Consider the following 20,885-nt stretch of genomic DNA (forward strand, 5'->3'; position numbering starts at 1 on the left):
ACTGAATGACTGGCATCTACATTCACTTCCTTTTTTGGATGCCATCCTTATTTTATGTTACATTTTTAGTAAAAAAAAAAATAAATTTAAAAACTAGTTTATTTTTCTTAATTTAATGATTATTAAAACATTTTTGATCACGTTCAGAAAAATAACCGGTGAAGCAAATTCCCAGAAGACAGGAGCTAAAGGGTGGCTGTAGCTCAGGTGGTAGAGCAGGTCATCTACTGATCGGAAGGTTGGTGGTTCGATTCCTGGCTTCCCCTAGCCCGCGTGCCAAATATCCTTGGGTAAGATATTAACCCCAAATTGCTCTCTGATGCATCCATCGGAGTGTGAATGTTACTTAGAACAATGTGTGAATGCACAAGTTGTGTAAAGCGCTTTGATTGCCAATGAGTAGAAAAGCGCTACATAAGAACGAGTCCATTTACCATAGTGTCACATTCTGAGTTATTACAACACTGCCTGTATATAAACTCTGTCCAGTTTGGTTTTTACATTTGTTTTGCATCAGTATAGTTTTTGGTGAAGGTGTTCAACATTTATGCTTTAAATCTGTGAAGCATCAATGTTGGAACGTACCACGAAAGCTTCAAATCAAACAAAACAAATATTACAATTATTCCATTTTTATTTCTGTACAGCTTTGAGACAGACTAACACGATTCACTCACTGGAATAGCAGGAATAATATATACTGTATATTTTACCAAACAAGAGGACTTATTATATTCATTTCTGCCTTCATATGTTTAGTCTTGGACTTAAAACTTAAATATTAAATTATATAATAAATTACATTAATGCAATTCTTTGAAAAAAATATTCAGATGAAAGCGTTTTTTTGTGAATGCAAGTTGATTGTTAATACAGTCATGTGAAAAAGAAAGCTTTCACATAGCAATGATCTCAAGTGCAGCAGCAAATCTCCAACAGAATGCTGAAAAAGAAAAGACTCGTGGTGCTGCAATGGTCCGGTCAATATCCAGACCTCAACCTGACTGAAATGCTGTTACAGGACCTTAGGAGAGCTGTGCATAAACAAATACCTGCAAATGTCAACGAGCTGAAGTAATGACGGTGCTGAAGGTGGTTCTATGAGCTACTGAATGACGCGATTCTTAGTTTTCACTGCAGAGTCCTGTGAAATGTTCTTTTTGACATGACAGTGTATGTTCAGGGAAAGCGTGATCACTAGAGGCACAGCTGATAAATGATGAATCAAAAAAGGACAAATAGCACAAAATTTATTGCATTTTGCAATAAATTCAAATATTTAGAGTTTTACTTTAATTTTACTGCATCTACTCAGAAAATGTCTATAGAAAATACTTCTTTGCACATGGACAAAGTTTGATACTAATTGAACATTATTGGTTTCAGCTGTCTGTTTACACCGTATCACGCTGTGGTATAACCAGCTCATTTATTTGGCGCCTGTTTGAAACACCAGTGCTGATGTGGAACAAAAATAACAGAGTAAAGCTAAACAGGCCGAAAAAATGGGCTGAAAATCTGGTATCCGTGATGTCTGAGAGGAGAGTGGGTGAAGTTTCTAAATAGATGCCACATGAATACGTCACCCAGCACTGAGATATAATACTATTAATCCACACGACATGTTCAAATCAAGTATGTCAGGCTGTGCTTTCTGAGCGGCTAAACATTGCTGATCTCATGACATCATCTTTGTTATAACTGACTGTCGCACTCCACTTCCACGCCAGACTTCCCGTTGTTCTGCGCGGGCTGTAAATGATCAGGAAGCAGGACCTCAACACTGTAGCTGATGCGTTTGGCCTGGAAGATGCTGTAGGTGTTGTCGAATCTCAGCACATCTGTGGAGGACAGAATGGAGTATTTAGACAGTTGGGTTTAACATCACAGAAGCATTCGAACACAAGGCTACTCACAGACTCCTGGACGCTCACAGGTCAGTGAGCCGTCCTCGGGTACTAAGTGGGCGTTGTATCGCTGACTGGGCACGACTTCCTCCATCTCAGCCGCCTTCTTCCATTCACCCTTTTTGGCCTTTAGAAAGACCCCAAATCCGATGTCTCCACCGTCGCTGGCAAACTGCCACCTAACAGGATGTAAAAATGCTTTGAATTAGCAAAGGCCTTTATTTTGAAAGCTAGACTGTGCTCTACAGTGGTATGGACGTTAGCCGTGGTTTCTCACAACCAAGATGGTGATGGCAGAAACGCTTGTCTCGAGGCTACACAATGGGACTTTAGAAACCAGTGAATGATGTCATGATAGCCATGTCCATGTTTTGTTCTGTCTATGGTCTCACTACAGCTGGGAGAGGACGAACTACGACGAGGCGCATTCTTCCATAGCAATAAGTGGCAGCCCAGGTTGACTGGGACCCTACTCACTTGATTTTACGTTGTCAGCATGACTGTCACATGTTCAAAATAGCAAACCTAACTTAGTTGTTCTGTTTCTTCTTTTGTCACGATTCTGTGCTTAAAGTTTAAAGATGTAGCTGATTTAATCTTCCTATTTTTTCAGCTGTAGCTTGACCAGAGACCCTTTTGGTTTGTCGTTTGATTTCTTGTGATATAAGTGAACTGAATAAGATCATTTTAAAGATAAAGATTGATCTATTTCTCCACGCTCCAAAGATGGATGGCGTGCTTCAACCTTTAATCGCACAATGAATGAAGTGAGTGACTTCACAACAAGCTGGCGTGATGAGCCATAATCATATCAGAGCTCTGTGGCTTTGAGTCACGCTGTCTCTGTAATGATACAGCACATTCTTTTTAAGACCTCTTAGCTACGGCTCATCGACTCCACTTTGAGAGATTTACAGACACTATTCTTTCTACATCACTGTCTCCTTTTGACAGGACCTTTAATCATAGACTCTGTATGACTTTTATCACTGACCTGAGAACACAGCCGGGGAACAAGATCTCAAAGTCCAGTTGCTCTGAAGAAACTCGGCTGATGGTCACAGACTGCTCGTAATCCACCTTCACGTGGTCCCGCACGTAGTAGGAGGGAGGAACTGGTCCAACATGGTTTATCTGCAGCAGAGAGTCAAAAAGTCAAAAAAAACAGGCGTCAAATACTCACATAGACAATGAGTGAGAGGTTTGAGAGCAGAAAAGTGAAGGAAAGAAGAAAAGGCTTCACTTACTGTGCCATTATACAGCTATGAAAGCTTGTAAAATGTCTAGTTGTGCACAAAACTGGTCAAAATGTTATAAAAGAGCAAAGTGTTCTCTCTTTTCGGTTTTTCTTTTTATTCACATAAAGTCAAACCAATGATGTTCAGTGATTTCCCATAACAGTGCAATACAGGATGCAACCAGCAGAGGGCAGTGACTTCCTGGTGAGACCTGAGGTGCCTGTATTGTTGAATTAATGTCCATCGGTCCAGCAGGTGAGGAGCAGGTTAACAGCACGAACAGACAGACAGCGCTCCTAACTGTAGGTCAAGGTTAAGAAAAGCTGCCACGGTTTCACAAAGTGTCCTGTAAAGTTTTCAGCTGTTTTTGGATGTCAGCTTTATTGTGGAGGAAGTCAAACTATTGTGTAACCACTTCTCTAAAAATCTTGCAGACACGAACCTTTAGGTGATTTTATTTTATGACTGCCACAGAAAAACGAACGGTACAGAAAAGAAAGGCAGAGGCAAAGAATGAAAACAAAACTAACAGCAAGTGAGAAGAACATCAGTCTGATTCATTTACACAGTTCATACAGAAGGAAGAGTGACGGGGAAAAAACACCCTGTGAGGTGCATAAGGCGCTATGTATATGTTTCATTTTGTTTAAAGTAGGTTTTTAAAATGAAGTAAATTTCTCAGATTTGCGTCCCCGAACACTCGGCTCCTGTTGGAAACAGAAAGTTGCATTTATCGATTTTCTCTTCTCTCCTTTTACACTCATGTTGTTCCAGAGAGTTTTATTAGTGAAGCACTTAATAATCTTGTTATTTTAAAAGCTATATAAAAATGATGTTATCAAAGCTGTATGCACCCGTTTCAAAGCCACTAACTGTTTAACAGTACCTGGAAATAATGAGGCGTCATATCCAGAAACAAATCAGCACAAACTCTTAAACCTTTCTAGTTAAACACTCGTTCTGCAACACAACTACACTGGGCAGCACAAGTACGTGATCACGTGACAACATTTAGAACAAATTCACACGTGGACCAAAATCAAAATAACACAATAGAAAATCAATGACACACAGCTAGCTAAAGGACAACTAGTTAAACACACAAGGTTAAAAAAAACAAGGAGAGAAAGAAACAAAACATTTGAGGCTGAGCGTCTGTTCCCTTCAACGAAGTCAAAATGAATTTCTCTCGTTCTGTTCCTCATCTGTTCTCGGCCCAATTTTTTATCTACAGAAACAGTGACAAACACGGGTCAGTTGTGTCATCTGGAGCTGCGTCTACGGCTGCAGGACTACCAAAGCTGCTGTTTTCTGCAGGGTGAGGCCACTACTCACTTCACAGAACATCTGACATCTACTCAGCAGGGGGGGAGGTTTAGCTGATTATTTTTATTTGCAGGTCTGCAAACATATTATTGGTCATTCTTTTTAGTGCATCACACAAGCCCTTTGTATTGTATCAAGAAATATCTGCTGAACAGTTTTGTGTGTGTGTGTAGCTGTATTGATTTATCCTGCAGCAGGCAGCCAGTCTGGAATAGCCCGTTCATCGTCAGTGACCTGCAGTGACTAGACTGGTTCATCCATGTGTAACAGGATCCCTCACACACACAGAGCCAGCAGAACATTTTATGATTCAGTGTTAGAGCAGCCTGGTGGTAGTTTGTTTGGCTGTAGCAGGAGGTTATGTAAAACATAGGCAAATGTAAACCCACAACATATTAGCATGATATCAAAGCACAGGGGAAGCTGTAGGAGCACACGATGAAGGGAAACTACAAGACAGGACTCACAAGTTTCAGTCGATATACATTAAAACGGTAAACTGGTGACTATTTCTGCGTCTACGGGAGGGCTGATTGGCTGTAGTTGGAGTCAGACGCTATCCAATCACAGCAGTTTTGAAAATTAAAGTTGTCACATTGCTTTGTTAATTTGAAAGCTTAATAAATTTGTCAATAGATTAAAAAAAAAATAACTCATTAATCTTACAATTTTCTGTTATTAATTGTGATTAATCGCCATTACTTGATCAATAGCCTGACTGTAATTACACTTTTTCAACTTTATATTTAAGCTTGTAACAGACATTTATGCAACATAATGAAGTAAATGCAGAATAAACACAAAAAATGTTAAATGCTTAAAGCATTCAAATTTTAAGGAGCTGCCGGCGATATACAGGGGTATTCAAAGAGAATTTGAATAGTTTTCTTCTGGCACAGGTTCTCTCCTGTGAAATACAACTTTTTTTAAAAACCTACATACTAATTGGTAAGTATACACTAATATATAACATATAAACATATATTTTAGTGCTCTCAAACAATTACAATTTTAATCAGATTCATCACAGCGTTACTGTGGATTAATTTTGATTAATCAGGATTAAATATAGTTCATTTTTATTCTACATTAATCGCATTTCATTTTGCATGAGCAAACAGACTCGAGAAAAAAGGGAAAATATACGCACTTAACATGTTTACTGAACCTCTTGAACATTCACGTTAACAGAAATCTCTGTAAACATGGATCCACTCTCTCTGTCACTTTTGGGGAGGCACTTCAAGTCTTTGACACGAGGAACCAAAGCTATGTAAAGCGCCCTTCTTTTCACCTCATTTGTGACCTCAGTGATGAGGTCCTGAGGAGTTTATAAACTTAGTTTCAAGTGTTGTGTCGTCCAAATTAATGTGGATATTATATTATGGCCACAGTTAGAGTAAAACAGCTTTATAAGCAGAGAATGCTTTAGGGTGTGGTTGCATAGTGACTGACAAGTCTGGCTTCAAAACCCAAGACTTCAAGACAGATCGTCCAATGAGTGATGGCAAGGTGGCTACATCCATCTTTTATATACAGTCTTTATGAACACGGGCAAAACAACTACAATAGAATAACAGTCGATAATTTACCCGACAACCAAAGAAAACATCTTCATACTACTACAGCGACCGACGCTGCTCTTTTAGAGATGTTGAGATTATATGCAACAGATATATTAATTTCTTATGAGTGAGTCCAAAGCACTGATTGTAAATCTGTGATGGATATTTGTCGCCTCCAACTTTTCAGCCATTTTTTACTCAAAAACAAACAAAAACGAGCTAAAACAAGTCAGGATGCTGCAGCCTGACTCACCTTGTTGCGACAGCGAGGGTCTCCGTCAGGATCCGTCAGTTTACCCCCGTATATCGCCGGCAGCTCCTCAGCATCGATGTGGTTCAATAACACCTCCTGCCAGTTGGCTGTGAAAGCGGTGAAACCGTAACACTAAATTTCACTCTTTCGGGTGACATCTTGTAAACAGGAGGTAGTGACATGCAGTGTTTTTGTCTCACCTCCCAGGATGCAGATCTTTTGTCGCGTGGCCTCACTCAGAAAGTGCTTGACGAGGTTGTAGGCCACAGGAAAGATTTTAGGGGCTGCGACAGAAAAAGCAGAAATCTGTCAATCGGACGTTCAGCTAAATTTGTCATTTTAAAAAAGTATGAAATCACCTTTGATAACAAACAGTTTCTTCAGCCCTTCTGGATAGTTGTCTTCAAACATCTGGAGGATCTGGTGCAACAGAGAAACATCAGCACCAACAGATCTCCTCTTCTGCTCTTTCTGCTTTTACACTACATGCATACGAGTCTGTACCTCTCCATATGTTTCTATAGCTGGTTTCCATAAGTGCTTCAGGCCCAGACCTTCAACATCGTAGATCATTGTGATCGACTCCACGTTTTTCCCCAGCTGGAAGGAAACGGTGACATAAAGACAGTAAAAGCCTGTAAAACATGTTTTGAATCATTTTTTAAAAAGTGGCAGAGATGCATGTTTACTGCAGAGTTAACAGTCAAGTTGCTACAAACAGCCATAGTGTGATTAAATAATGTTAGAACATTAAATAATTCGAGTTCAGAGACATCCAAACAAGACAAGCAGAGTAAAATAAAATGTAAATATTAGGACGCGATTATTTAGTATTTATAAAATTAATGAATTCATGAAGATTAAAGAATGCTAATTTTGAGCTAATTTTCAATAACTGTGATCTTAAACAGTTGTTGAACTTTAAAACAGCTGCATTAACTTTGATCCTTATTCAAATAAATTAAAGATGCAGTGCTGGAGGCCAAAGGGTCACCAGGTGGGGAGTAATCCCAGGAATATGGCAAACGTGCACAGTATTCCGGTTGGTTGATTTTCAAAATAAAAAGCCCAACCAGGACAGATCCTGTTTCTGAAACACTCCTGGTTGTTCTGAAGCCGAGCGAACAATGAAACGATACCGTGCTATCGAAGATGAGGTGGGTTTGTGGGATTAGACCCAAACTGGCAAGTGTTTATTGTTAGAGATTCCCAGCTTCCGAGGGTACCCGCTGGTCCCTGTCAGCCTGCAGCACCACAGGCCTGTGGGTGCGGACGACTGGTCCGGGTGAAGAGCAACACTGTTAAGAACTAAAAGTTGAATCCTAACGATCTTGTTTTTTAACTGGTGAAAGACAAAATCAGATTTTGCACCACCTGAATGCAGTTTTGCTGCAGCTGAGCTTTGAGTTAATCAGATTTTAGTCTGAGGTGTGAACAGGAACGCTGCGTCTGCTCTTACTCTCTCCGACTGGAGGTTACACTCCTTCTGAAGCATCTCGCAGTCTCTGATCTTGGACTTGATGAAGTCTTGCTTGGAGGCAGACAGAAAGAGGCCTTTAGGATCTACGGGTCCGATGACATCGTACCAGATGGGACTGCCCTCGCGGTCATAACCGCACATGCCTCCTGACAGATATTTCTCGATTACCTGCAAGAAAACCCCCATGTTGATATCAAACACTGCCTGGAATAGTAGCAAAGAAGCCGTGTCATTTTCTAAAAGTACAATGAAGCTACATCACATGTACATAAAACCTTTTTAGGGGGTTACCTCTGGTGGACGCCAGTCAGTGATTATTGTGTCTACTTTCATCTGTTTCCTGAACTCCAAATGCTGGAAGAAAAGATGGACGCATGTTAGCTTCTGTTGTTATTGTTGTGTTATCTGTGCTTCTGTTGTCCTCATCTCTTATTGATTCCTGTATGTTTACTCTTGTTTTGCTCACTTTCCATCCTCCTTGTGAGTCTTTCTGTTGTCTGTGTGAGTACGGTCTTGGCCACACTTTTCGTTAACTTCCTGTTTTATTTTAAAGGTGCAATTCTCTGTCGCTTGCTACATTTTTACTTCCTTCTTTTGTTCTTTTCCACTCTGAGTGTCTGATTCATTTCAGCTCTTCGCCTGAACCTTTCCCTCCATGTGTGTACTCAGTCTGTGTCTATGCCCTCAGGTGTTGTGTCTCCTCCTGTTGTGCTTCTTGTTTGATTTTATGAGGCCATCATTGTGCAGTTTTCTGTTGTTTTTATTTGAGATAGTAACTGGGGATTGTTAGCATCTGGTTTCCCGTTCACTTCTTATTGGAGTTTGTTCGTAACTTCTTTTTTCAAGATTAGAGGTCATCACTTCAAAAATTATTAATTTTTTTGATTTGTTATTTAGTAGTTCTCACCATTAAATATCACCAGGGCTGCAGTTGAAACAAACAACTGTGTTACCCACATTAATAATCTGTCTCAATGACAGAGCTGAAACACTGAGAACTTTCTTTCTTATATATACAGCAGGGGTAGGGAACTCGAGGGCCGGTGTCCTGCAGGTTTGGATGTGTCCTTGATCCAACACAGCTGATTTAAATGGTTAAATGACCTCCTCAACATGTCTTGAAGTTCTCCAGAGGCCTGGTAATGAACTAGTCATTTGATTCGGGTGAGTTGACACGGGGTGAGATCTAAAACCTGCAGGACACTGGTCCTCGAGGCCTGGAGTTCCCTACCCCTGATATACAGCATAAGAACCTGGGATTGTATTCAGACGCCAACTTGGAGTGAAACGTGAAGGTGGCAAACAACGCTAACTGGATCCTACCTGCAGCATTCAGGTTTGAAAATACGGGACATTTTCTCAGAGGTGTCTGATGTCATCAGGGGCTAAAGTGTTGGTTGACATTTATTTTCTCATTTCCTATCCTCCCTTCAGACTTTGCATAAAGTACGTGTGCATTTTTTGTTATTTACATTTGAAAACAGGAAATCCTCATCTGGTGATTTCCACATGTAATATTTAAGAGCTATTTGAAACTATTAAGGATATTCCTTGATAACTGTGTGTTAAATGTGCAGGACTTTGTACTATACCGCTGCACACACACAGTCTCAGATTAGTCTGCAGAGAGTTTCTACCGTTAGCAGTACTAGCATCAGCCGCCTTCCTTTCTCGCAGGCTAGCGTCTACAAACCTCATTGACAACTTCCAGAGAAGTAATAAAATAATATTTGATTTTACTAACTAGTACTCCTGATGACAACTAGCAATGGAAGCAACACGTGAATGATTTGAAACTGTGCATGAACTGTGTTTCATAGAAGGCAACAATGATACAACATGACAAATACAGAAACAGCAAATAATCGCAAACGCAGCTTCACATATTCTGCCCCTAGTGGACAACAGCAAATTTAGTCACTGTAAATCTTATCCCATCAATGGAAATGCTTCTTTAATCCTTTTTATCTACAGCTTATCTCTTTGGTGGCAGTGATGACTCAGTTTATCCACAGCGTAAAATTACCACACTGCTCCTCTCTAATCTGGAGCCACTCCCACACTAATGAGCATTGTGTGCTGCAGCTAAGCGCATGAACGTCGTTCACTAAATGGGAACGCATTATGGTCGTACTTTGGCTCGCGGTTCAGCAGTGCAATGCATTTCTAGAAGAGTGTTACACGTGGAAGCCCTTTAAAAGTCCAGGCCTACAAAACTGAAAGTCCACGTTTATTACCTTTCGCAGCATCGCCTCAGACTTCTGGATATTGAAGTTCCTGGCTGAAAAGGAGAAATAAAAAGCAATGATCAGTGCTGAAATCCATCTTCTATTCCACATTGTAGAGAGATGAAGCTTGAATGGGATTATACAACAGGTGCAAATTAAAATGATAAAATAAGAGAGCGCAGAAAAGAGACAAGAAACATAATTTTGCTGGGATTCTTAAAATTTAGATAGTAAAATTTAATATTTTAAACAAATGTTTAATGCTGAATTATACAATGTAGGATATGTTACATAAAGCTAAAACTAAAACCATTCCGCAAACACATGGTGCTGTAATTAAAGGGGCAGCTGGTGATGTAGAAAGGCTTTCATTTATATAAGCTTCCTCTGGAATTTTCTCTCATATTATTCCTAAATCTGCTTATCAACAGGAATCTAACGGAAATATTAGCAGGAATAATGGCGGTACAGTGCTCATGTTGGAACTATGTCATTCCAACTTTGGCCAAATAACATAAAAATAAATCATGTAAAGGTGTCAGACACAACGATCCGAGAAGCCAGGAGTTATTAAAATGTTGCCCCTGATGTTTTTGAATGATAGTGGCACCATTATGCAGAAACATAAACCAATCTCTTAAATGATCAAACTTTGGTCGCCACGCAGCTCTTCTCCGTAACGCAGTCGGCATTAAGACCACGGTGTGAGTACGAGTGATGCAGGACAGAGTGCACACACAGGCTAATGCTCCTTTTAAGGTGATTAGCTCTGCAGCTGACAGTCTGGTGGAAAGACACGACAGTGCTGTGGCTGTGAACTGAGACTTACATCTTACTCAACCACTAGATTACGCTGCACCTAATGCTTCCTCCTGGCACACTAACAGCAACCTCGAGGACACTCAAACACAAAGCAGGGCCAGGATGAACCCTGGCCACCTCTTACTCTGGGCCAGTAACGACATGCATGTCACCTTAATGGTCTGAAGTAATGGTTTCAACCTTTTTAATTTTAGATGACAGTTAGTTTTTCAAACGCCACTTGGTCTATATGATATTAGAGGCCAGAATGTCCAAATTTACAGCATTGAAAACACAAAAATAAGGCAAATGAGACAAAAATCAAAACAGCTTTGGCTTCTATGGGTAGTTGTCCACTTCATCAACCATCCACCCCACCATGCTTTGACACTGTTTGACACTTCACCCGTTGCCTGCTGGTGGTGGTCAGAGGGCCCGGTGGCGCCATTGTCCGGCAGCCTCGCCCCTGTCAGTGCGCCCCAGGGCAGCTGTGGCTACAATGTAGCTGCCATCACCAGTGTGTGAATGTGTGTGTGGATGGGTGGATGACTGAATGTAGTGTAAAGCGCTTTGGGGTCCTTAGGGACTGAGTAAAGTGTTATACAAATACAGGCCATTTACTGTTTCTGCAGATATCCGTGTCTTTGTGTGCATCAGTGCTGTTTATGACTGCTGCTTGCTAATGAACCTCGCCACTCTCTCTGGCTTCCTGTTTTCCATTTGCTATTTTATTTTGTTGATTGCTTTTCCCCGGGTTTCTCTCTTGGGTGCTTTCGCTCCCTGTCTGTCGTCCTGATCCTCTGCAGCCGTCTCCCACCTGTGCTCTGTTCCCACCTGTGCTCTGTTCCCACCTGTGCTCTGTTCCCACCTGTGCTCTGTTCCCACCTGTGCTCTGTTCCCACCTGTGCTCTGTTCCCACCTGTGCTCTGTTCCCACCCGTGTCTCGCTGCTTTCTAACTGACTGAAGTCACCTGGAGGTGTCTGTGTGGCAAAAGTGCTTCAGCGCTTCCCTTATGACCCCCTTTAGCAGAGGCTTCACAGGAGCGTCCTTTACCTTTACCAGCGCACTTTACCACCATTAACCAAAGCTAATGATTAACGTGGCTGACAAGTGGCACACCTGTAAATGCTGATTAATAGTATTTTTCACTCCAGGCCATAACTTGCTGTTGTGTTTTGAGCCTTCAATGAAAGGTTGCTAAAACCACAGATGTAATCACAGCATGACACAGCTCTGATGAAATCTGCTTCTTACATAAAGAAAGTGGATTTATACACACAAACAGTCTTTACATAAAGATTAGAATTATCCAATTACATTTAAGTTATACAATCACTTAATTCTAATGCCAGCTTTTCATTAATTGACTGCATTTGATAAGAAGTAATAAGGAGTAGTCCTGGATCCTCTCTCCAACAGGAAGAATGAATAACATGATTAACCTCCTAGGTCCTGGCGTCCACATATGTGAACATCACATTTTGGGTTATTTAGACCAAAATACTCAATTTTGCTCTACAAGGGCCTAACATCCACTTACGAGGACATTATACTGCTACTGCTCTATCAAAATTTTAAACGAATATCCTCATATTTGGCTCTTATTTTTCTTAAAAACAAAAATAAGGTTTAAAAAAAAAAAATCTGGTAATTCTTTGTTTTTACATTCATCAGGACCCAATCAGCCCAAATATCAAAGAGAAATTAAAAATGCAAGTCGTGGAAGAGTTCGGGTCTTAGGAGGTTAATCAGCTCGGTGCATCATGGATCACTTTTCCTTATAAAATTCCTTATGAGCTCATGATGCTTTCCCTCAAAAAATATTAAGGAAAAGACCTACGAGGTCATTTTGGAGTATTGGACTGCAGCTAGTTTTTCCCCCCTCTGTCAAGACTTCTGTTTAAGCTGCCTGGTGATCTCTGCACTGGATTCCTATTTTGTGGCTACTTCTGGGGATTCTGCTTGTACCAGTAAAGGCTCCTTTTTATGTTTCACATTTGGGCTCTATCCATGCACCTTCACTTCACAGCTCCAGACATTTTCAGCGTCGACTTTAGGTGTAATAAAAGTTTACGATGTGCCTCATTACGGGTACAAAGCCTCCGTGTGCAGCTCATTGTCTGTTAACTCTGATAGTCTCGCTGCTATCACTGGTGCATGCTCGCTAAAAAACAATGCAGGGAGATCAAACTCCAAAATTAAGCGATAATGTATTTGTGCACCTTACAGGGACTCTTACTGTTTACTGTTCTAAAGAAGGAACGCGTGCTAATATCAAAGGAAAACAAAATGTCATCATATGAACATGTTCCCACAAACATGTGATTAACACTGTGGTCGTCAGAAGAGGAAGTCTCTGTACAAAATGTTGGCACTTGTGCTTAATAAAAGCTGACTCAGCAGACTCTGTTTGATGGTCACAGGCTGAAGTGGTAACATTTTCTCTGCCATTTAACTCTCCTGCTGATCCTTGCTGCACTCACAGCACACAGACATCCCTGACTGGCTTTAATGGAAGTGATCGGGCTTTTCACATTTCTTCTCACTCCCACAGTATATGTTCTTTTCTCGTTTATTTACCAGGAAACCAAGATGGAAGGTTGGTGGTTCAATCCCTGGCTCCCCCAGTCTGCACAGAATTTGATATTTTAATGGTGATCATGCGTCCTCACCATGTGCCAGGTCAAGCTATTTGCTTCACACCAATAAACCACACCACTGTTTCTCATCTGATATGCCTCTAAAAGCTCCCGTCAGATGGACTCTACAACATCTCCACCAACAACACCTCTGATGTTTAACGTTCAAATTGTGGCTTGTAATCTAAAATTCTTTGAGTGGTGTACAAGCACAATATAAATGGCACTCCAGGCCCATGTAAATCTGGACAGATTATCGCAGACTAGCAGTTATAACCGGCAAACAGTGACAACCATCAATTACTACTAGAATTCTCTTTCAATCACTCATCCAGTTACAGTTCATTTCAGTTATTTCTTTCTTTAAAAGCTACTCTAAATTATGTTTAGTGAACACTGAAAATAACCGGTCCTTTATTTTAGGCTAGCCATACGTTTAGTTAATTAAACTTGTTATTCATAATTTTAGGAAACTATTGCAACTTTTTATCCAGTGCAGTTTACCTACCAAGTGTAAAAACCCATGGTTTAATCTGAGGAGAAGACCTAAATCCTTTTAAGGTTGCATCAGGAAGGGCATCCCACCTGCTGTGGTGAATTTGGTGAATAAGGCAGCAGATGAAAAGAGCTTTTATCCTCTACGTTTAGCTAAGACTATGCATTTCCATATTCTTAGCCAACAGCTTGAACTGCCAGCCACACTTTAATCAATATTTCCTAACTGTGTCATCCTAATAGTTTAACTACAGTACTGTGCAAAAGTGTCGAGCCACCCCTCATTACCTTATATTTTGTTAGGAAAATGGGAAACAGGTGCAGCATGTGTACATACAGATGGAAATATATGTAAGGTAAATATCGAGTTTTTACATTTCCAATGATCCATGATCTTGAAAGTCAATATGGTTCGACCAGGCGCCATCTTTGAGTGCTTATTCATCACTTTTAGGCAACTTTTCTGCTCAGATTTGTTCAGGTTACATGCAGGTTTTTTCAGATTGGTTACAGATACAGAACTAATCTGTTCATGTATCCCGTGGCACAAATACCTCCTGGGGTACTTTTGGCTCTTGGGAATCACTAAGCTGCACTGTTCCTACAGTGTGATGCTGAGCGTGACATAACTCGTATCATTTAGAGCATGCATTGTCCAAACAGACCTTCATTGTCGATGTTTGGAGCTGTGACGCTCAGCTTTCTGAGAAGCAAATCAGGCATTTCACAGCATTTACGCTCATTTAGTAAGGCCGACTTAAAGACAACAGCACGCCCTAACCGCCAGTCTAAATGCTCATTATGAGACACTTCTTCATTGTTATCAAAATCCAGGGAACTGAAACCTAGAAGAGCAGCAGACAGCCGTAGTGCACCTTTAATGCGATTAGCCGTGGATTAGCCTGATACATGGAGTGCTAGGCTTCTGCTTCAGGACTTAATCAGAACAAGTCTGCTTTAATCGCTGCGCTTGCTCCAGGGTGCAAAACTACCACCTATTCAGACTCTGGATATCAGTTACACAAAGAAGACCTCCAATTTTTGTATTTATCTCTTATTTATTTGTCACCTTTTGGCAAAAGAACTTCTCCCCTCGACAGCAACTTTAGCAATCGTGATCTGATGGCACCGTTTTGCCAAACACATTTGCTTTGCAAAAAGAAACTCTAGAAACTCTCTATAGGCTCCTCTTGTTAGTCTGCATCACGTTATTTTATTGTATTTATTCACATTTGTATATTTTACAGTGTCAGAGCTGACAGGCAGGGAGGGGCAGATTAGAGTGTGTGTGTGTGTGTGTGTGTGTGTGTGTGTGTGTGTGTGTGTGTGTGTGTGTGTGTGTGTGAGACAAAATGTACTTGATAACGGAGGGTTCAAGCTAAACAACGTCCTGCGTGAACCAGACGCAGACAGAGAAGGGTGGGGCCCCACGGGGGCATTAAAAAGGGGTACAAGAAGACCCGCCTCCCCCTCTCTCAACAGTATAAGAGGTGGTGTGCTGAGTGCACGTATTGGTTTATGTGAGCAGAGTCATGAAAACACGTTGCTTCATGTCTTTTCATGCAATAAGCCACCACGTTATTTCACTTGTCTTACTCCACAAGTGAAATAACGTGACCAGATTTTTTCCCAGTTTGCATTACAGGAGAAAACAACTTTAGTGTGTAGGAATGTGGAATTATGGGAAAACTTCTGCTTTTTGCCATTTTCAGTTTGGGAGAAGTGACAGATGCAAAGTGGTAGTAAACTCACCTCTGAGCCAACGTAAGAGGAAGTGGTCATGCTGTGCAGGAAGTTGAGGAAGAATATCTTGTACCCGTACTCGAAACTGCAGTCAGACACGGGAGAAAAGAAGAGGCATGTGACTTCAGAGGAAACGTTTCACTAAATGTCTCCAGCTGTGAGCCTGGGAGTGAAAACCGGCCTTAAAAGAGGTTTTTCTTCACAGTGGTGTGTGTCACTGAATCTTGTGACTTAATGACTATTTTCCATTACAGCTGATGCCTGTAAACATGTTTACAGAGCTCGAGGCAGGCTCACGTGACATTCTAGGCTCTAAACTTACTTTATAGCCAACAGCATGTCAAACAAATACATATAGATAAGGATGAGTATGGAATCATTTCCCCTTGGAACACATGCAGGTTGATTCCTTTCTACAGATTGTGACTTACAAGAGTCACTGGCACAAATAAATGTGAATGCAAGCTTTGCAAAATTGCTGTATCATGATTTATATTCACTCAATGTATCAACTCATTGTATCACATTGATAACAGCTTTCCCCCTTATCTGTTATCAATGCAAACAGATAAGGCACAAGTTTATTTTGAAATAAGCAGATTTTACTGATAAAACATGCACAAAAAATCGAGTCAAATAATAAGTTTGGGGCCCATAAAAGAGGTCATATAAACTCAAATTAACCCCGTTGTTGGTGCATGTGGTTAATTCTTGGGGGTGTGGCTGCAGGTTTTGCAATCATAGAAAAGTATTTGTTGAGAAAAGAAACAGATGGAGGATGGATGAATTTGTCAGATTTTCTTCCTAAAACAAAGAAGAAATATTTGTATCGCTGGTTTTGTCAGTTTAATGTGAAACAAAGGGCAGAAGTAAACGGCAAATATTAAAAGTTCAGTTGCTGCAAAATGCAGGATGGTCAGGTTTTCCATTGGGATGGTGGAGTTTGTTCCCATACAGCCACTAAAGCTTAGTGTCTCTGTCCATCCCTGAGGTGTTGGATGAGGTGGAGGTTTCATGTATCTGTGCGGACTAGTTCAGTTCTGAAATACCAAACCCAGTTCTTTAAGTGCCTGGCTTTATGTGCACTATCATGTTGAAACATGTCAAGTGTCCTAATATCAGTGTGTCACTTTGAAAACGTGACGTTATCTGAAATCCACACACCTTCCACTTTACACCATATTCTGGCAAAATACGAGACACACCCAGAAAGCCAGACAACCCAACCGACCTCTCAGGCCTGAAATACTTTTTCAACCACTGAAAACCACTGCTGTAAAAAGATATTGATTAAACCTACAATTTTATTGGTCTAACTTTGTGTTTTAATGTCTTTTCATATATAGAAATAAAGTCACATCCTTCTGTCCACGCACCAAACCTACAGTAACTGTTGCTGGTTTTAACCATAAATCACTAAAACATTTTTTTGCACCCACAGTTTAAATCAGATACTTTGCCAGGCAATGAAAATCATTTTTTTCAGCAGCACCAAAACTTCCCATAATAAAAGTTCAGCCATTAACGCCTCAACAATTGTAACACACCTGATAGAGCTGTTTCATTTTACACTATCGTTTGTTTCGTGGTGTCGCAAAATAAACTGTTTACGGCAATATTTTTTCATCGTTTTGATGGTCGCTGTAGTGGCTATATTAATTTCTTAAAGTTCTCTCTTTCTCTTATATTTAAAATAACCACACCACTGAGGGACAAGCGCCTGTTTTTATGCGTTGTCGTTAGCAACAACGACGGTAACACCTTCGCGTGTCCGCTTGTTTATGTTCCATATAAACCTTTCACAATAAAGCTCAAGATCCTGTTGAGACTTTTCAAAATAAACTGAATCACGTAAAAGAGCAGATTATTTACGGATGAGAATTAAAAAAGAGCCGCCAGGTGCTAAAAAATAAACCTTAGACTCAAACGTTAGAACAGGCTTTTCCCCGCAGCACGCTGTGTAATAATTACTCACAAAGAAAACGGCGGCCATTACAACTTATGTCTAAAAATGTATCGTTTCATGCATCGGTTAAAACACACGCAGCTGGAAACACTTCACGCAAGACGAGCTGTAGTCTCCATCACTATGTTAAGTGGTCCCATGTTAAGTTCCTTCCTGTTTTATTCTGATATTCTCCATATTTTTTGTGCCCTATATTCAGTTTTGCTTCCCTTGTCTTGTTTTCCCTGATTGGTTTCAGCTGTGTACCCTGGTGTTTCTAATTTGCCTATATTGAACTGAATGTTTGTCTGCCTGTGGCTTTTTCCATTGTGTTTCTCCTGTTTGGCTTTATGTGATTTGTTTCCTGCTGGATTTAAACAACACAAACATAAAGGTTTGTTTTTTTCTTCCTTAATTAATTCCATCTGATGAGTCCAGTAATCTACACAATCCATTACATGACAGTAAGAAGCAAAGGGTGGATCTGACTGTGAAACCACAAGCTCCCTGGCTTGTGATTAGCCGCTCACAAGCTGTTAACCAATAACTGTATCCAGAAATGTTCTAGTAAAACACTGTCCTTGTGGGTTTATTGGATGAGTTACTGGTTTCATGTCATAAGAAATACAAAATTAAGTCCATTTTGTAAACTACAAGGACCCGAAGAGTCAGAAGGATTATTCAGGATATGCTCACTTGTTACTAACCTGTGCAAGGACAAAAGATGTTATTTTTCTTGACAGCTCAATGACCGCAGCATGTTTTAAAAGTAATTTATGTAATTTATCGGTTAAAGGAAATCACTGTTTCACTGTCCGAAATACTAGCTTGAACAATAAACATAATACTGAAGTTTGAACTTATGTTTTGCAAAGGTCTTGAGCCACATCACATTTCTTTATAGTTAATAATTTGTTAGAAAAATGGGAAATAGGTGCAGCGACTTACTGAAACATAAGGCAAAAAGAGGAGCTTGAAAGTCAATATTTAGTTTGACGTCTTTAGGAATAGTTCTCTATGGTTCATGAAGGACATTCGAAGCTCTTCTTTAGATGTTGGTGGCTTTTTGTTTCCCATTGTCTGTCTACATGATCCCACACTACAATGATAATGTTGAAATCCAGGCTCTGGAGAGGCCGATCATGACTGCTAGTGCTCCATTGGGTGTTGTTTGTTTGTTTGTTTGTTTGTTTGTTTGTTTTCTATCCATGATGGGTTTACTGCACTGGCTGTGTGGTTGGGATCAGTGTCATGCTGAAAAACGAAGCTGTTGCCAATCACATGCTTTCCAGATGGTTTTGTATGGTGGATGAAAATCTGATTGTACTTTCCCAAGTTCATAATTCCATTCATTTAGACAAGATCACCGACATCACCGGTCCCAAAATATAAAGAAATGATGATGGCTCAAGATGTTTGCACAGTACTATAAATCTGAAATAGCACCTATTGTTTTTCAGTAATGTTTTCGCACTCTCACTTCTTGGTGGAAAATGTGCACCAACAAGCACAGGGGTGATCTTAAAAAAGACATTTTAATATTTTTTTATTAACACTTTGTTTACATACAGATGAAGAAAAGGACATTTTAATGTCAGTGAGACATAAATGTTACTGTGCCAAAAACTAACTGCAGCTCCTTTTTCTGTCTCAGAATTACTTGTCTGTTGTTTGGCAAATTATAGGCCAAAAAGTCATTTACATTCATTTAAATATGGATACAAATGTTTTTTGGCAAATACACAAATAACTATTTGGAACATCACTGGCTTGTAAAATATTAGGATTTTAAATTTATTGAACACTGACTATCTAATGGGTTTTAGACAGCAACTAAAATCTACCGAGTTTCTTAGTCAGATTAGCTGATTATTTGCTACAACGCCGTCCTTATTCTATGGGCTGAATTCTGATCTTTAAAAAAAAAATCAAAATATAATCAAGTTTAATACAACAACAACAATAATTTAAAAAATCCTTATAAGCCCTTCATAAAGTGTGGCTTACTGACAGACTCTGTAACATTTACAGGCTACACAGAAAATAAAGACACCACAGTGTCAAACTTGGGTGATATTTAAATTTAATCTAGTTTAGCAAATTTAACCTTCCTCCATAGTCTATTTGCTGATCAATAACACATCAGTATATGGCTAACATTAACAGAAAACATTAGTGCTGCGTATAAAGCCTTAAAAATTTCGGTTAATTAGACAGAGGAGACTCCACTGTGATATATGGGCTAGAAAGGAAATAAATGCAGGACGGCGTCTGTGCGCATGCTGTGACAGCTCACTGTGAGCCTCTACACACATTATTAGAGCGTTTCACACTGTGAAGGAAACCACACACTGTGAAAACAGCGAAGCAGATCAAGACAGATAAGGCCAGAGTGAAGGCATCACCCCATTCAGTCGCGTTATCGAACTCTTCTTATTATGAAACTGACCTGCTCCAGCGCCTCAGCCTGTTTAGGACTCAGGTCTCCCACTCTCCCGCTCATGCCTCCGACCTGTGGATAAAGACAGCAGAGCTCCTTCAAAGTTCCGTCTTTGACGCCTCCACGTGATGCTCATCCACGGCCTCAGCGTCCTGCTATCCTCCGGTGTCACTGCCCGGTGGTGCAAAACGTATGAGAGGGGGGGGAAATGTAAACACGGCTCTCACACCGCCCGTTTTTACCCTATGCTTAAAGATCCAGCCCAGCTGGCTAACTCAGCCAAAGAAAGAGGGGAAAATGACAGGAGCGCCACTCTGCAGCAGAGGGAGGGGCCACGGAGAGCAGAAGCCCCGCCTTCTCTGTTCATAGGTTCACTCGCTATTAAAATCATGTTATTAAATACAGAATTATTCAATGTATCTTTCGCCATTAAATTGTCGAGCTAATCAGCTGAAAATAAAGAGTAAAGTAATTTAATCTACGAGGCCTTACATTGAGAATTTTAAGCTCTTTAACGTTTAATAATAGGTGTTTTTTCCCTTTTGGGTAAGACATTGTCGGGACAGAAAGGAGACGATCTTTGGAAAAAGAAAATAAATTAACAACAAATCTTGCACATGCGCACATACAATAAGCTTTTTCACATCGTTAATTAAGTTATTGCGTATTATGCCACTTTTTATAAAGTTATGTTTAACTGCGTATTATTAGTTTTAATGATAAATGTGATACCCTATATTTATAGTCGTACCGGGCAAGTGAGAAAAGGAACTTGTTAAAAGATCCTGATTTTTATCTCCAGTGCTTTCTGAAAAATATTAGAC

At 40.2% G+C, this 20,885-nt stretch overlaps 1 protein-coding gene across 1 annotated transcript; it reads right to left on the minus strand.

Annotated features, from left to right (window-relative positions):
- Window positions 1-616: 616 nt before the first annotated feature.
- Window positions 617-20,403, minus strand: LOC146376743 (SEC14-like protein 2). The gene is made up of 12 exons (XM_084945724.1): window positions 20,071-20,403; window positions 15,686-15,761; window positions 10,007-10,050; window positions 8,061-8,123; window positions 7,749-7,937; window positions 6,794-6,889; window positions 6,649-6,709; window positions 6,490-6,573; window positions 6,290-6,396; window positions 2,902-3,041; window positions 1,917-2,086; window positions 617-1,841 (listed from the first exon to the last, which is right to left on the minus strand). Exons 1-12 carry the CDS (start codon window positions 20,122-20,124, stop codon window positions 1,696-1,698), a joined length of 1,230 nt encoding a protein of 409 aa, XP_084801850.1. The 5' UTR covers window positions 20,125-20,403; the 3' UTR covers window positions 617-1,695.
- Between the last annotated feature and the right edge of the window lie 482 nt (window positions 20,404-20,885).

This window comes from Perissodus microlepis, chromosome 12 (genome assembly GCF_051167445.1).
Source record: "Perissodus microlepis isolate ML-2025 ecotype Zambia chromosome 12, ASM5116744v1, whole genome shotgun sequence".
Lineage (NCBI taxonomy): Eukaryota > Metazoa > Chordata > Actinopteri > Cichliformes > Cichlidae > Perissodus > Perissodus microlepis.

Coding starts and splice junctions, on each gene's coding strand:
- LOC146376743 (XM_084945724.1), bottom strand. CDS start 20,124: ATGAGCGGGAGAGTGGGAGACCTGAGTCCTAAACAGGCTGAGGCGCTG. Junction 6,710..6,793: donor CTATAGAAACATATGGAGAG/GTACAGACTCGT, acceptor CTGTTGCACCAG/ATCCTCCAGATGTTTGAAGA. Junction 6,397..6,489: donor AAAGATCTGCATCCTGGGAG/GTGAGACAAAAA, acceptor CCGCTTTCACAG/CCAACTGGCAGGAGGTGTTA.